The 16596-nt window shown below is 33.4% G+C and overlaps 1 protein-coding gene across 2 annotated transcripts; it reads right to left on the bottom strand.

Annotated features, from left to right (window-relative positions):
* Positions 1–987: 987 nt before the first annotated feature.
* On the bottom strand, positions 988–5351 carry AIL5 (AINTEGUMENTA-like 5). 2 transcript variants are annotated; one of them, XM_020667865.2, is made up of 8 exons: positions 4653–5351; positions 4230–4554; positions 3961–4043; positions 3479–3567; positions 2585–2658; positions 2407–2457; positions 2013–2089; positions 988–1786 (listed from the first exon to the last, which is right to left on the bottom strand). In XM_020667865.2, exons 1-8 carry the CDS (start codon positions 4762–4764, stop codon positions 1128–1130), a joined length of 1470 nt encoding a protein of 489 aa, XP_020523524.1. In that variant the 5' UTR covers positions 4765–5351; the 3' UTR covers positions 988–1127. The 2 variants fall into 2 exon arrangements, with proteins under 2 accessions (XP_020523524.1, XP_088709083.1); XM_088852957.1 differs by having other exon boundaries at positions 3685–4043; positions 4653–5132.
* Positions 5352–16596: the final 11245 nt, after the last annotated feature.

Below are 16596 nucleotides of genomic sequence, written 5' to 3'. Positions count from 1 at the left end.
ATGAGATCGAATGTTTTCTCTCTCTCTCTCTCTCTCTCTCTCTTTTTTGAACATTTCTCGGTATCTCTCGATTTTGTCTGTTTAAGTTTTTAACGTTTTGTGACTCTCCATATTTCTCTTGATTTTGGTGGTTCAGCGTTTCCTGACTCTCTCTTGAGTCTCAACAGATTTGGCCAAGTTGTTAAATATCATGACTCTCTCTCTCTCTCATTTTTTGTAACATGACTCTTGAATTTCGTCGATTTCTTAAGATACCGTGAGAACAGTGCCATTATAAAACCTGGCCGAGGCAAACGGACTCGGCAAACCAACTCGATATAAAGCTTTGGGTGAGTTTATGTACGGAATGTTTTTTAAATTTAAGTATAATATTACTGCATATTCATACCAGAGTTCAAAACAAATTACAAAGAGGCGCACCAATCGACACAAACTTTTCTACTTTGTTGATAAAATAAACACTTATACTATATAAAACTATTAATTTATTTCTTGTTAAAAAAAAAAAATCTAAACTCCGATGAGATACTGAGACTCACTTAAATAACTCGTTTCGACCACTTCCTGAGACTCACTTAAATAACTCGTCTCGACCACTTCCTGAGTTCTTTGACCGCGTTGATTTTTTTTAATACTGCATCAAACTCTCTCATAACTTGTTATTCTTCACAATACTTAGAATTTTGTAAAATTCTTCATGTATCGTAAAATTCTCCCTGTCTCTTATCTCTGAATAAATTAACCAAATTTTGTTTTCTTAATCTTATTTCTCTCTTTTCCTAAAGATGTCATGAAGAATGCCTCTCTTAAACATATGATGTCTCTCTTTACAAAGGTTTTGTCACGTTCTTAACATATAATTGCATGAGAAAAAGTAGGCCCCCGTCTGTGTGTGTGTGAAGAGTAAGTCCCCGTCTCTCTCTCTCTCTAGAATGATATCAAAATTCAGTGACCGAGAAAAAAAAAAAGGAAGAACAACTCAACATCTGGTGAAAGTTAAACGTTTCATTTGTGATAAACAAAAAACATTTCGTCAGCAGAAGAGTGAATCAGCTAGGAAACAAGCCTGTAAGATGGATATTTCTTGTTAACAAAGATCGGTAGAACCCTCGAAACTCACATTCCCCCTACTCCATTCCGAAAATGGGGGTTTGGCAAAGAGCAAGGCCCGGCGTCTTCGAGCTCGGAAAAGCCGGCAACGGCGGTGCAACCCATGCTCCATAACCAGCATTCTCGCACGCGCTTGATCTATACAAACTTGACGGATTTTGATACAAATAATACAGAGCCTTCCCATTCTCGGAATCGATCGAAGTCACGCTTGGCAAGCTCTGTTGGGCCGTGAACCCGCCATTGATGAAGCAGTTGTTGCTCTGATAAGTCGAGGAATTCGTGGAGAAATCCATTGTCAAGGGAGCCTCATTAATGGCGGAGGAAGTCATAGAAGAGACGTTATGGAAAGGCTCTATTCTGCTAGGGTTTTGATAGCCCATGAGAGACCAGTCGTGGTCGAGTTTGATGGGAATGGCGAAGCTTATCGGCTCAGATTGTGGGCTCAGAGAGCTCAGCTCCTGCTCGTCTGTGAGCTTGGTTTCAAGGGTTTTGATGTCTGAAGAACTTGATTCAGAGGAAGCCTTGGTTTTGTTAGTGATTCCACCGATGGGGAGATTACTGTTTGCTATGCTCTTTACATCGTATCGGCTCATGTCGAAGTTGGTTACAGCGTTGAGGCCTCTGAATTTTATGGCTGCTATGTCGTAGGCTTCGGCTGCTTCCTCTTGTGTACCTATTCAAAAGAACCCAACATTTGAAAAAGAGTTTAGAGAGAGAGAGCACCCAGACAGAGACAACAGTTCAAAATGAGTTAAGAGAGAGAATCCAACAGTTGAAAATTGGTTAATAGAGAGAGGAAGAGAGTTGAAAATGGGCTATTGGGTGCGTGGAGAGAGAGAAGACAATAACCCAAGAAAAAGGAGAGAGAGAGAGAGAGAGAGTACAGGAAATTAGCTTACTGAAAGTTCCCAAGTAAAGATCTTTGTTCCCTGCAACTCTCCCTATTCTTGCTTGCCATCGCCCATGCTGATGGTGCCTGAAAGTTTTATGTACTAAATAATGAGTTAATGCAAATATTAAGAGGGAGAGACAAGAAATACATACACAAACTTTTTTTTTCTTGTCTTAATTTCTTGAAAAACATGATAATTTCTCGAAAACTTGTTTTTATGATCTCCTTATTATTTCAAAATACCTTACAAAACCAAATATAACAATGACAATAACCAACTATTATTATCATTGCACTATTACAATTATTATTATTATTATTACCAACAATAATGATGATAATTACTTAGGTAATAATAATGAATTAATCATTTTACTCACAATAATAACAAAGGATCTTACCTTGTAACCCCTCTGTAAATTGAAGCACCTCTCGAAAACCCACTGCTTTTCCTGTCAATAAATAAATAAATTTCTCAGAAAAATCCATCTAAATATTACATCTTGAATAGAAATTTTCTGCTTCTCCCCAAAAATAAGAAAAAGCAATAAGGAGCCACAATATTCTCTTTAAATTTACCTTCTTAGAGACGCAACAAATTCTTGTCTGGTCATATTCTTCATCTCCTCCAGCTCTTTCTCATAGTTGGACACCTGAACAAAATTAGAGCAACATTTAGTCAGTGTACTTTTCCAATATTTTTATAGTACAAAAGTATCAAGGCAATAAATAAACTGAAAATAAGTACCAGACACTAAACTAGCCCGATTCCGGAATAAATTTTCAGTCCAAATACTTTAGAATATTTAGTTAAAATAATAAGGAAAATTTTCACTAATACCCTTTATAGTTACAGTTATTTGGAAATTTTCCATATTTCTATATGGAAAATGGTTTCATGCATGCTGGACCCCATTTCTACATATTAGCTCCAGAAAGTGTAAAGCATCCATCCTAGAGATGGATGCAAGCCGTGGAAACTAAGGGTCTAAATGTTTTTTTACTAAAATTATTATTTTTAGTTTTTAAAATTTTTTTTTTTTTTCATATTCATGATCTCTATATTGGAGATTACATTTCGTTAAAAATTAAGTATTAAAATCCATCTCAAAAATAGATTTATTTAAAAGCCCACATTTCTACATATGTGCGCTTGGCCGCATAGAAACCGGGTCCTTTGCATATTCTAAGCTTATATTTTTAAAAAATATTTTTCATTTTTTTCAAAATACCTGAGTTCTGGACTAAGTTAAAGAATCAAAGCGGTCTGGAACTAATAATAGATAATCCGTCCCAAAATTAAGAGTTCTTAACTGATCAATGCAAGGAGTCAAAAACAGCCTAGAGCTGATTGTAAGGAATCAAAGTGATCATGACTCTCAGTCTCGATCCGAGGTATTCCAGAAAATATAAAAAAAATTTCCCTTATGTGAAAGTTTTATTTTCTTATTTTTATCTATAAATAATATTTACCGGAAAATTGGTTGTGGTGCTTGGACCCCAGTATTTTAGAGCAGCTAGATCATAGGCTCTTGCTGCTTTCTCTTCCTTGTCGTAACCCCCTGAAAATTTGAAACAAAACCATGTTTGATAAATTAAACATTGGTTTTATTTTTTTGAGATGAATGAGCAAAAGAGTAAATAAAACAACAATAAGAAAAAATAAGAACGAAACTAACCTAAATACACTGCAAAAATGATGGGTTTTTCCAGTCAAAGCCAATCATTTCATTCAACCCCAGTCCGTGCAGCACAAATAACAGAAACCATTAGAAGCCAATCTAGGTGCTTGATTACCAATCTTGTGTGAGAGAGAGAGAGAGAGATAGAAAGAGAAGGAATGGTTTAGATCTAGAAAGCTAGAGAGAGAAAAACGTGTGGTCATGTAATGATAATGTCAAGACTGTGCTGAAACCATTTGAATGGATTTTCTCAGATCGGAGGCCTTATGATACCTTGTCTCCCCTTCCGTGATTGTCCTTCTCTTCTGCAACTGTTATCCCATAGATGTGCTTCATATCTCCCAGTCCATCTATGCCTAAATCAATTTTTTTTTAAAGGAAGACAAAAAAAATCATCAGAAAAATAACAAAAAAAAAATTCCTCCAACCCAATCATAGCACCAATAATAATAATAATAATAACAAAAACTTAGAAAAAAACCCAACAAAAAATGGCAAGAAAAAAACCAATCAAATCAATTACGATTTTTTAGTTATGAAACCTTGTAACTCCTCTGTAGATCGAAGTTCTTTGGCCAAATGTGTCGATTGATTTCTTTGTAGAAGAATCAGAAGCCAAAATGGACTTTTCAACTTCCGATTGACTGGTGGGAAATACTTGGAGGACACCTTGAGCTATGGATTTCAGATCGGAATCGTAGTTGGTGTTCGGTTTTCTGGCGTGGTTGCCGGAGAAGTCGCCAGAATAATGGCCTGAGAAAGCGCCACCGAGGAAGTCCTCCAGTTTTGGTGGTGCAGCTGATGCTATCATGGATAGATCACCACCACCGCTCCCTTCTTCTCTGTGTGTATTATCTTTCGGCCAACCTGCAAAAGAACTCCATTAAAATCCTTTTCCTTTTATTCTCCTGGGATAAACTTGAAAGTGGATACGATAGAGAAAAGTAGAGAGTGAGAGGTGTTACCGCTTGTGTTGAAGGCTTCAAGGAGGCAGAGTTGAGGGGAAGGTTCGGGAGGGGTCTGATGAGGGGGATTCGAAGAGAGAGAAAATGCCAGCCAATTATTTGAGCAATCCATTTTGGGGTGTGCTTTTGGTTCTCCTTCTTTATTTTAGAGAGAGAAAGAGAGACTTGAGCTGAACCCAAGTTGGTAGAGAGAGAGAGAGGAGCTAAAACCGAAGTGGAAGGCAGTGAAAGTTCGAGCTCAGTGAAAAAAACCAAGTAGAGAGAGAAGAATGGAACAACTGCCCAAGCTCGTTAGCGAGAGAAAGCGATAGAGAGTGAGAGAGATTGAGCTGAGTACGGGAGCGTAAGAGCTCAGATTCCTAAGCAACAAGAGATGGATCTGAACTGAAACCCTGATACTCCATAATCTAGAGAGAGAGAGAGATGAGAACTGTAGAGAGAGATTAGTTCAGATTCCTTAGCAAAACCCAAGAATGAACTGAGAGAGACAGGAGCTAAGCTATGTATAAGGCGAAGATCACCGTAACAGAGAAAGAAAGGGCCTCAGTCATGCTAGAGAGAGAGAGAAACCTTGTTTTAGAGAGAGAAAAAGGCCAGTGGGGTTTGAGCTAGGAGTCCAAAATCCGTATTTAGAGTGCAGAAATAGAAAAAAGGGCGCCGAGGCATAAGGAGACGGACTTGCACTACACCCAACACCCTTATAAAACAATAACACCAATAATAAAGTAAAGGGCCACAAGTAGAGATAGAGAGAGCATGGAAAACTAGAGAGAGAGAGAGAGTGAAAAAGTAGAGAGAGAGAGAGAGAGTGAAAAAGCAGAGAGAGAGAGAGGGGGAGAGAATAATGAGCAAGTGGAAGCTTTTTACGGGACGACCGGGGCGGCCCTTTGACCGCGCGCGTTGTGTATGCGGTGGGGGAAGCAGGGGCGGACTAGGGGACACCGGGACCCAGCAAATAAGGGTCCCGATGATCGCCACGTGTACAATTGGTGCCACGTAAGACGTCTATTTGTCTGATTCATCGCCTACACGTGGGCCCATCCCTCCTCTAGCTTCATGGCTCTCTTATCGAGGGGTTTTAAGGGGCATTAAGCTTTCTTAGATGCATAGGCTCCGAATTAGTGGCCCTCCATTTTTATTTTTTTTTGGATGAAGATAAGAGAGAAAAACCGTATACTTAGAAAATGGAGAAATAGAAAATGAATTGTATACTTTATGACCGGTTTATTTTTTTATACACAAAGCGTGACACCAATAAGCGACCAAGTAAAAGAAAGTTGATTTACATGAACCGATAATGTGTATAACATTTGTGAAGAGGTAAGTTGGTTCAAATAAAAAGTTTGAAAATGACAAAAAACCCAAAAGACATATTTGAAAGTAACGAAAAAAAACTATAAGGTTTTATAACTTTATTGAAAGTATGTTCATTCACAAAACAAAAATAGCATACCAGAATTCGAAAAATTAAAAAAATCATTTTGGACTTTGTGCCCAACTAATGATACATCCTCAATTATCAAATTTAACATCTTAACAATAGTTAATCATCTTTAACCTCCTTATAGCAAAAGCAAATAGTCTCATCACATACATTTTCAATAGAAAATTTGTTGAATAAAAATCTTGGAAATTTACTAAAAATCTCTTCATATCTAGATATTAAAAAAAATTCAAGTACTTTTCATATTCCATGCAAGTCCTATTTTTTCAACTTTTTATTTTGTCCAATTACTTACGCATCTAACTCCAAGTTTCGATCCAAATTTTGTTTAAATTTTCATATGTGGAACAATCTTTGAGTGAAACATGAGTTCCAAACTTAGACAGTGCGACATAGATTCATTTAAAACGTAGGTGTGCCAATTTTGGGCATTGGAGTGCTCAACCAGGACTTGTATTCCTTTTTCTGAAATTGTAGGTTCAGGGCTCAAAGTTCTGAATAGTCTCTACCATGCTTTCCTTTTGGGTGAACTGGTGGGTTTGGAAATTTAAACCGATGTTTCGCTCAAAACTTAAACTTCCATACAGCTTTTTTCATCTTAAAGTACAAGAAAAAATTATGGATCTGAACTTGAAATTCGAAGTTGGATGCAATTTGGAAATACAAAAGAATAGGAAGGGACTTGGGTATAAAATAAAAAGGTAAACAATTTATAAAAAGGTGAGGCCCTTCAAAAATTCACTACAAGAGGTCGTTTTGATGCCCAAAAATCCTCAAATCCATCGTCTAAACCTCAAAATGTATGAGCATGAAATAAAATAGATTTCGAATTTTGAATATAGTGTATCTTGTAATGTTATTTCTGGAACATCAATTTTCAAGATTAATAAGCATTCATAGATTTGCTTGATCTACACTATTTTTAAAGCTTTCAATTTTATTGTTGGGGCTGAAAACAAATATTCAGGCCATCATAAAGATTCCCAATACTGAAAGAACATCTTTCAACAGTATTTCAAAATGAGATGCGCTTTACTTTGATTGTTTAGGGCCTCGGCCTATGCAAACCGCACCCATATTTATAAACATTTGAGTGTATGGGAACCAAATAGAAATGTGGTCGCCGTAGTAGCTTGAATGGAGAAGAACAAAAAGAGAGAGAGGGGATAAATATTTGGTGTGATTTAATCAAATATGAGCAGAGAGAGAGAGAGAGTAAATATTTGGTGTGATCTAATCGAATATGAGCAAGTCCAAGATAATCTGACCACCATTGTTTCAATGAAAAAAGAAAACAATTAAGACAACTAAAAGCAATGGTGTTTGAAGCAAGTTTGAGTTCTCAAAAAAGGCTACATGCTTCTTAATAGACTCCCATTGGATTAGCTGCTACATTCTCAGGTTATTATTCTTAAATCTGAATCAGAATAAATTTAGCAAAGAAGTTTCTGGACAATCCCTACTCCCTCTCTCTCTCTCTCTCTCTCTCTCTCTTACTGGTTTGAGAAGGGCATGTCTCTCTCTCTCATGTGGTTTAAGAAGGGTTTGAGAAGGGAATCTCTCTCACTCTCTCTCATGAGGCAAGTTACTGTGTCACACATGAGGTTTGAGAAGAGGCAAGTCTCTCTCTCTACAATGTCATTTTCCTTGGAAACAAGTGCAAAATATTGGCATTACAACATCACACTAACAATGGTTGGTTTTGACTCCCGAGTTTTCCGCAAAATCCAAGGGACTTGTTTTAATCCCGACAATTCTGGGCCACTTTTCGTGTTTCTTCAGTGAACTGCTCACACAGCGTAGCATTCTAGAACCTATAAAAATCGGGTTTTCCTTGTGTGGGGACTATAGCATGCTCCCACGGGAGCACACAGTACAATAACTCCATCAGGCAAATAGTTACTTTTTCTTGAATGGAAGTTCTTTGGATCTTTTTAAGCAGTACTAGACTTTTTTCACCAAGGAAATTACATATAAAAAGAAAAAAAAGAAGGAAAATATTGCTTAAAGATTTATACCTCGTTACATAATCAAAGGGATCGAAATGCTCCTATTAATATTAGATGGTTTAGTTTTAAAACTTTTACTTTCTCATACGTATCTTGAGCACGCTGATTAGGGTTGATAACATTGAACAAGTAGAAATACTTTTTTTTTGTAATATGACTCACTTAAGAGGGCCCAACAAAATGAGAAGGTGCACTCCTGCTTGTTCAAGATGGGTCGAATACTAAACTGCCTCTACTTAGTCAAGGTTTAAATATTGAACGAGGATAGTTGGTTTAAACTTTTTATATATTTTTAGAATGAAAGTTAAAACGTAGAAAACGAAATCGTAAATCATCAAATGTTGGTTTCGAATTTCTTGTATTTTTTTTAACAAGAAATTTGAAAGTCACTTAAGTCCCCAACAGTGGACCGCCGGATTCTCAACAACCTTTACTCTTCCTCAATTCAGACCGGTGCGCCTCAACTCACCCATTTTTCAATCACTCTTCAGCTGTCACGTTGTCCTCGTAAACTAGTGTTTTAAAACCAAGTTACTTCAGATATGAAAAGTCGTGTGGTTAGAACCGAACCAGTTTCAAGATAGTATTGGTCCCTATTCCCACTAAAACTCTTGTTATATTTTTTTTTATCTTTTTTTTAAAATTTATCTAATTTTTTTTAAGTCCAACTGAATCCCCACCTCTATTTAGAATTTTATTTTATTTTTAATATTTTTCAGATTGCTAATTTGAGCTTACCCCAACCTAAACGATCTAGCGATGCAACACAAAGTAAACCTGAATCACCCGAATAACCGAAGGACAACTTCTTGTTTTTTAAAAAAAACAAAAACAAAAAACAAAACAACCGAAGGGCAGCTGAAATTTCTTTGACCGAATCGAATTCACCCGAAATCGAAGTTTCCAACCGAAATTTCGTCAAGAGGAATACGAAACCTGATGATATTTCGGCACGATGTTTCGGTTCTAAAGTACAAGGGAAAACAGCCACGTGCTAGCCGTACGTTTCGCCTCTTCTTTCACGGCGGTCACAGCGATCCAAACTCGTCTCATTAAAATAATAATTCGAGTGCAGAGATCAGTCAAAGAAGAATCATGCGCACGTTGTGTCCACAATTTTTTAATATTTTTAAGACACTTATTTGAATTCATCACTCGTGTCACTTGCACACGTATGTCCTCCCACGTGCCTGAACTTCTAGTTTGCTTCGAGTGCACTCTCTCATGGAGTTATTACGTGTCAAGTGGTGGTCACATAGGGAGAACGGGAAAGCCTGTGTTACATTGAAATGGAAAATTATTTTATTAACATTTTTTGCTCGATTGCTTGGGTTTAGGGGTTTGCGCATTGGCCTTTCATGTTCTTGCAATCAATCCCATATGTCTTGAAGCTCGAGTCCTTTTTCCATGATTTTATTTTAAAATTTTTGTTAGATTGAGGAATGTGCGCGTGAAACATTAGAAACAACTCCATCTAAGCTTAAAGTCCAAAAAATTAAAAAAAATCAATTATTTTAAGAAATGAGCTTTTGAAATTTAGAGATTATTCTCTCAAATTTTCTAGATTTTTTGTTTGGAAAATTTTTATAGAAGGTTGACATTGTAAATTGTAGAATTAAACTACACCTTAAAATTCCATCAAACAATGACTGTTTTGTTTTAGTGTGGGAAACCATCTAATTGATCATCTCAACATTACATGTATGGAAGAAAAAATAATTTATGCATTGGATGTATGGAAGAAAAAAAAATTTATGTCCCAAAATAATACATTTTGTAATACCTTATATATTTTTTAAGGTTTTTATGTATAGAAAATTGTTTCATGTGGGATGGACCGCATTTCTAGATATACGGTCCAAAAAAGTGTAAAGCATCCAAGTAGTTGTTCCATCTAAAAACCATGGAAATTAAAGGTCCAAATGTTTTCTAAAATTATTTAAATATTTGTTTTAGTTTCTATTATTACTAAATTATCGAATACTTTTTGTTATTACTGGTATGTCCCTTTTTTGGACTTCATAACAACTTTTTTTTTAAAAGACAATTTCGAAACTTTAAAATTTTTGGCTTTCCATGAACCTAAAATTTATCCCAGCGTATTCTCTCTCCACCACTATCAATTGGCTAAGTGAAATCTAACTAGAAAGTGTGTTTTCATAAGTTTTTTATCATAATTTTGGGAATTTTCTTTCATACTTGTTCTTAGTGTTTTTTACTTTTTTGTTTTACTAAAATATACCAAGAATCAAAATCGATTTATTTTTAGGGAAAATTTCTCCATACCATTTATTTTTAAGTTTCATTTCACAATAAACACAAGGTTTTTTAAAAGATATCTTGGGGCATAAAAATTGTAGACTTTATTTCTTCTAACCCCCTGAACTAATTTAAACCTCTTTTTATGGGTCAAAAAAATCTAAAAAGACATGTTTTTTATAAAAGCCATCCTCTCAAGAGTCAAAAATAGATTTATTAAAAATCCCGCATTTCTACATATGCGGGCTTGGCAGCATAAAAACCGGGTCCTTGATGTATTAGTAAGTCTGTTTGATTTGAAACATTTTTTAACCTTAGAATTTTGTAATTTGAGATGAAAATTCTCAAGCCATCTTAAAATTTTAACCAAAATTGCATCTTGTGAAAACGTATGGTAGTCCACCTTACTTTGATTGTTTAAAGGTTGCAACCTTATGCAAACCACACCTTTTATAATTTACGGCCCTCTCTGTGAGAGTACTTGTATTTTAAATTTAAAATTAACGAATTTGATCAACTTCTAGTTTGGGGACTTGTACTTCTCATTACCATACATTTATAAAAAAATAAAAATATATTACAATAAAAAAAATTCCATTCTACAAGTTTAATGTTCTTTCGTTATTTTGATCTTTTTAAATTATTTTTATATGGACATCCAAGTTTGTAAAAAATTTTAGAGAGAGAAAAACTCCTTGATAAAATAATTATGCCCCACACTATTTGTGCTGGTTATTTCAATGTATATATAATGGTAATACAATGGTGTAGTATGCACTTTTCTGTCTTGTTAAATGCAATATACACCTTCTTATCTGGTTAAATGCAATATACACTTTCCTATCTTCTACAATAACAATATGCACTTTCTTATCCTATTACATTCTACAATAGTAATATTTTATCTCTATTAGTTTGAATTTAATCTAATTTATAAAAAAAAATTAAAATACGATCTACTCTTAAAAAGTGAAACATGAGCATAAAATATTAAAAATAAAAAACTCTAAAAATTATAGGGAATTTTACAAAAAATTTCATCGTTAAAAAACATTTTTACTCATAATTTAGATTGATTGTTTGGTAATTTTGCTCGTGGAAAAAAATTTAGTCGCCCTTTGAGTTTACATGTAACCTAATGAATTTCATAGACTTACCAAAAAGAATAATGCAGTCGGATGAACTATTTTTAAAAGATCTACTTATTTTTATTAAAAATGAAAGTATATAAAATTTGGGAATTGATCTTGTGAGATCCTTACAACCCATGTATGTAGGACTTCAAAAGATCACTATTAAATTTGGTATTGATCTTTATAAAAGTCAAGTCCTACACCCATGTGATAATTTTGTTAGATATCTATGCCAAATTTAATGGTGATCCTTTGAAGTCATACATACATAGATGTAGAAAGGTCTCATAGGATTATTAAATATGTGATAAAGTTTTGAAAGGAAAACATTAAAATACAAACGCTACAAAAAGACATACAAGGGAATACCCAAAGAGTGCAACTAATAGTTGACCCTCTACTAGAACCACATAACCAATTTTCTAATTGATCATTTGGAATTAAATCAACAAAAATAAATACAAGCTAGCCCACTTAAAAGAAAAAATAAAAATTGAAATACAAGTTCACCAAGGCCATCTATGAATTTTATATGGAAATATATATAATAAGGTTATTTACTTTTGATATAAGGATATGACAATCATGATTGGCCCATAGATGTGAAATCGGGTGGTTATGGATGCGTTATTGGCTAGCCACAAAGTTCAAAATAAAATTTCTCCAATATTGTGACATATTTCAAACTATAAATTTTATATCAAATAGTTAAAAAATAATTGTAACCTATTTATACAAAAAATAAATGGCCATACAATATACAACCCAATTTTACTTTACCAAAGGAAAATCTATGAACTTTACATTGTCAGAAAACCAGGTAATTCTAAAGGTAAAACGGTGTGAAAGCCACAAGGTTAAATCACTTCAATCAAATATGAAAGAAAAAAAGAAAAATTAAAATTTTACTTTTAAAATTTGAAGATATTGAAAAAAGAGAGGATCCCCTTTTTGAAAACGGGTGACACAGCCAGCTTGAAATCACACAAAATAGACACTAGTACCCAAAACAAAAATTAAACTTAAATAAATTAAATAAGCCAAAACTAGGGGAAAAGAAAGGAAACCTTATCTCCCGGTCCAATTAGCCAAGTACCCAAATGGTTGCCTGTATCAAACCACATTCAAAAACCCACTTAGGGGGTCTACAACACTACTAAGTTTATTAAACTTCGGGCTGTTTGGGATGACTAGTTTGTGTATTAAATGTTGAAAATTTACAAAAGCATTGATACGATAATTTAATCGGAAAATAACAAAAAATGTAATAAGGGTAAAGAGGAAGCAGTAATGATTCAAAAATATTTCACTATTGCAATTGAAGTAAAAGATATAACCGATTTAAGTGATATAGTGTGGTCTTGAATACCACATTCGACACCTTTTTTGTTTTTTGGCGCTTTTTTAACACATTAATATTCACGAGCTCCTTATATATAGAGCCATTTGGATCGTCTTTTAAGTCGGTTACTTTGACGGTTTTATCACCGTTTTTTAACTTAGCTTCATACAGATCCTAGACTGAGAGAACAGATGAGGTGGCGGTGATAATGACAAATTATTTTTTTAACATTAAATAGGTTTAAAGTCTAAGTTTTTGGTCTAAGACGGTGACTAAGGTGCAGGCCTATAAATTTATGGGAATTCACTTAGCTAAAATTAAAATGTCGTGTACTATAACCCTATTACAATATAAAGATTGTTGCTAAGTTCCATTGATATGCTTTTCCATATATTTTCATCTGGTTTTTTGCATCAACTTTTTATGCTTTTGTTACATCTAAATGTTTCTTTATTTGGAATGAGCTTATTTTTGTGAAGGCATTCTTACCCATTCAATGAAGAAAAACCTTTTTATATTCCCCCAGCTTATTTTGTGAAGGTATTCTTATCCATTCAACGAAGGTAAAGCTTTCTATATTCTCTCTACAACATAGAAGTTCTATCTTTCCCTTTATCCAACCGTCCATTTTTTAATGGAGGGCTAAGATTGTCCCAATCACAATGTCATGCTTTACACTGTTTTATTTTTTTTTTTATTTTTATAAGTTATTTTGAAACCAAAAGTTGGACACCCATTCTTCTATTAAACTTGCACAAACGATAAATATAAAAAAATATATTTTCAAAAAAATAAAATGACCAAAATACCTTTGAAAGTTTTAAAGGGTTTTGAAAGTTTTAAAGGGTATTTTGATCATTATTTTTTATAGGTGCGTCCCAATGAGAAGATTGCACGGGCCAAATTTCATATGCAGAAAAATTGTATTAAAAAAACTAAAAATAAAATACTTTGAGACGTCGAATCTAAGATCAAACTGTGAATGACTCTCTTGATAAAAAATGGACGGTTGGATGGTAGGGAGAGGATAGAACTTCTATGTTGTTGGGGGGACACAGAAAACTTTCCCTTCAATGAAAGGCCAACAAACATATTCAGTAAGTTGTAATATTTCACTTTTTATTTTGTGTATTGTAGAATAAGTTTAGTGTGAGTTTATAACGGAGAATCCTCGCGTTAGCTTTTTTGGATTCCCCTGAGCACATCCTTTCTTTCAATTTTGGTTCACAACTTATTTTGAGGATATATTCTTTGAATAACTTAATTTGACGTATCGTGATTTTACTTATTTTAATGTTTTTTCTATATTTGTTTGTATTTTTTTAATTAAAGAGAATTTCATGCTTTTTATTTGGTGGTTTATGCAGTCAAATACATGCAGACCTTTGAAACTAAAAAAATTTGGAAGAAACTGTATGAGTATGAATGCTTTGTGGGTAGTGGAATTTGGCTGTTTTATTTATTTGTTAAAACAATATTCCTTTTCAATTAAAGGGAAAGGTTTATATAAGGTCTTTTACATTATACTATTGAAAAATAATGTCTCGAGATTGAATAGAAATCATCCAATTTTAAGATGGTGAGATCCAAGTGTTAGAAAATTCAAATTTCAATTTTGTTTTAGGATAATCATTTAGTAATTCTTAAGTGGTTCCCAAAATTATAGATTAAAAAAATCCTCCCATATGACCAAGGGAGTAGAAGTAAACTATGCTCCTTAGGGAGCCTAGTATACATGCCCTTGAAAAAAATTATATTGTTTATGGAAAATATGAAATGACATTTATTTCTACTCTTGAACAGTTCAAGAAGTTATAATTTTAAGTATAAAGTTTTATGTTGTAAAAGATAGTTCGATCAATTTTAGTTACATTTATGAGTACTTTATATATTGTTAAGTAACTTTAAAGTTTATAAAATATTAATATTATCATGTTATTAAGTTTTCATCATTTAAAATGGGGAAATTCAAAAAAAAAAATGCAACCATTCAATAATTTAACAGTTTATCTTTGTTTTGTATTTTTATGGGGTATTTCCAAATTAAATAAAAAAATGGTGGTAAAATATTTACGAGTTAAAATTTTGTGCATTTTGATGAATTTCTTTTAAAATAAGTTATAAACAACTTCATTATTTTAAAATTAATTATCAAATACTTCAAAAGATGGGCCTTATGCTTCAGGTATAGTCTACAATTATTTTTTAGTTTTCATTATAATTTTCTTTAGATTTTCAAAAAGTATATCCATTGTGCTTTCCTTTTCCAATTTTAGGGCGTAGAAATAGTTGCTACCTGGTATTAAATTCAAAATATGGTAATGAATTAAAATCACATATAGTCAAGGAACGCTCTTGTTTGCCCTTTCGCTACTTTTGGAATGACATATAGCAATGTTGATTCTGTTGCAAAATTAAATTTAAAAAAATTTACCAAAAAATAATAATAAATAAAGAAACATGTAGTGTGTTCTAAATGGGATTTGTTAAGACATGTTATTAAACAATGGTGGGAAGACATAAAAAAAAACAAAAAAAAACAAAAAAAGTGGCTTGAAAAAAGATGTAACCTAGAGCCACCTAAAATGAAAATCGGTTCATCTTGTATAAAAGTTGGCATGGAGAGAGCCATACGAATGAGTAGTTATGTGTAGAAAAAGTATGTAGAGAGGTGTCTAGATGAGTGAAAAGAAAAAGGGCGAAAGAGCGGGTAGAGTGTGAAAAAAAAAAAAGTTGAAACATTCTCTTCTTTGGTGTAAAGCTCAATTTTTGAAGTACTCGTAGGTAAGATTGAAATATAAGTATATTCTCTATCTTCCTATAGTTCATTGGTATTGTTATTTGAATTTAAATTTTAGTTTTATATTAATCAAAGTCCCATCATCACGAGGAACATTTACCTTTTTGTTCACAAGGTTACATAAATTGTAACCTATTGCTTGTGAATCATATCCAATAAAAATACATTTCTCATTTTTGTTGTTTAGCTTTGTTCACTTTTACTTTAGGATGCGCGCATATGCAATACAACCAAATAGTCTCTACTGCTTAACTCCATGCTTGTAACCACTCCATGCCTCTTCTGATGTCATGAATTTTACATTTTTAGTCAGGCATCCATTTAAGAGATAAATTGCATATGCGGTTGCTTCAGCCCAAAAACTCTTGGGCAATTTTTTTTCTTTCAACATGCTTCGTGCCATTTCTAAAATAGTTCCATTATTTCTTTCAGAGATACGGTTTTGTTGAGGGGTGTATGCTGCAATTAATTGGTATTTAATTCCATTCTCCCTGAAAAATTCTTGAACACTTAGAGGTGTATTCTCTATCTCTATCAATCCTCAAAACTTTTAGGGGACATCCACTTTGCCTTTCAACATATGCTACAAATTATTTAAAAATCTAAAACACTTCTTATCTTTCTTTTCAAAAATAAATCTATACTTTTCTGCTAAAATCATCAATAAGAATTAGAAAATACTTGTTATTTCCATTTGATAACATTCCAAATGGTCAGGCCACATCAAAATGCAGAAGTTGCAAGAGCTTAGGTGCTTTGCATGACTGTCCAATTGGAAAACTCCTCTTATGTTGTTTTTACAAACTTTAATATTCAAAATAAATACTCTATCCTGGATATCTCTACCCTTGCAATCATTGTATTATTTTTGTCTTTTATAGAGAGAGTACAGTCTTTCAATTAAATATCGTAGGCTTTTTCCAAAAGTTGACCCAAGCTTAATATATTATTTTTAAG

Source organism: Amborella trichopoda, chromosome 12 (genome assembly GCF_054954075.1).
Source record: "Amborella trichopoda isolate Santa Cruz 75 chromosome 12, AtrichopodaSantaCruz75HAP2 v2.0, whole genome shotgun sequence".
NCBI classification, from domain to species: domain Eukaryota; kingdom Viridiplantae; phylum Streptophyta; class Magnoliopsida; order Amborellales; family Amborellaceae; genus Amborella; species Amborella trichopoda.
This window is presented reverse-complemented; position numbering and strand designations above follow the sequence as displayed.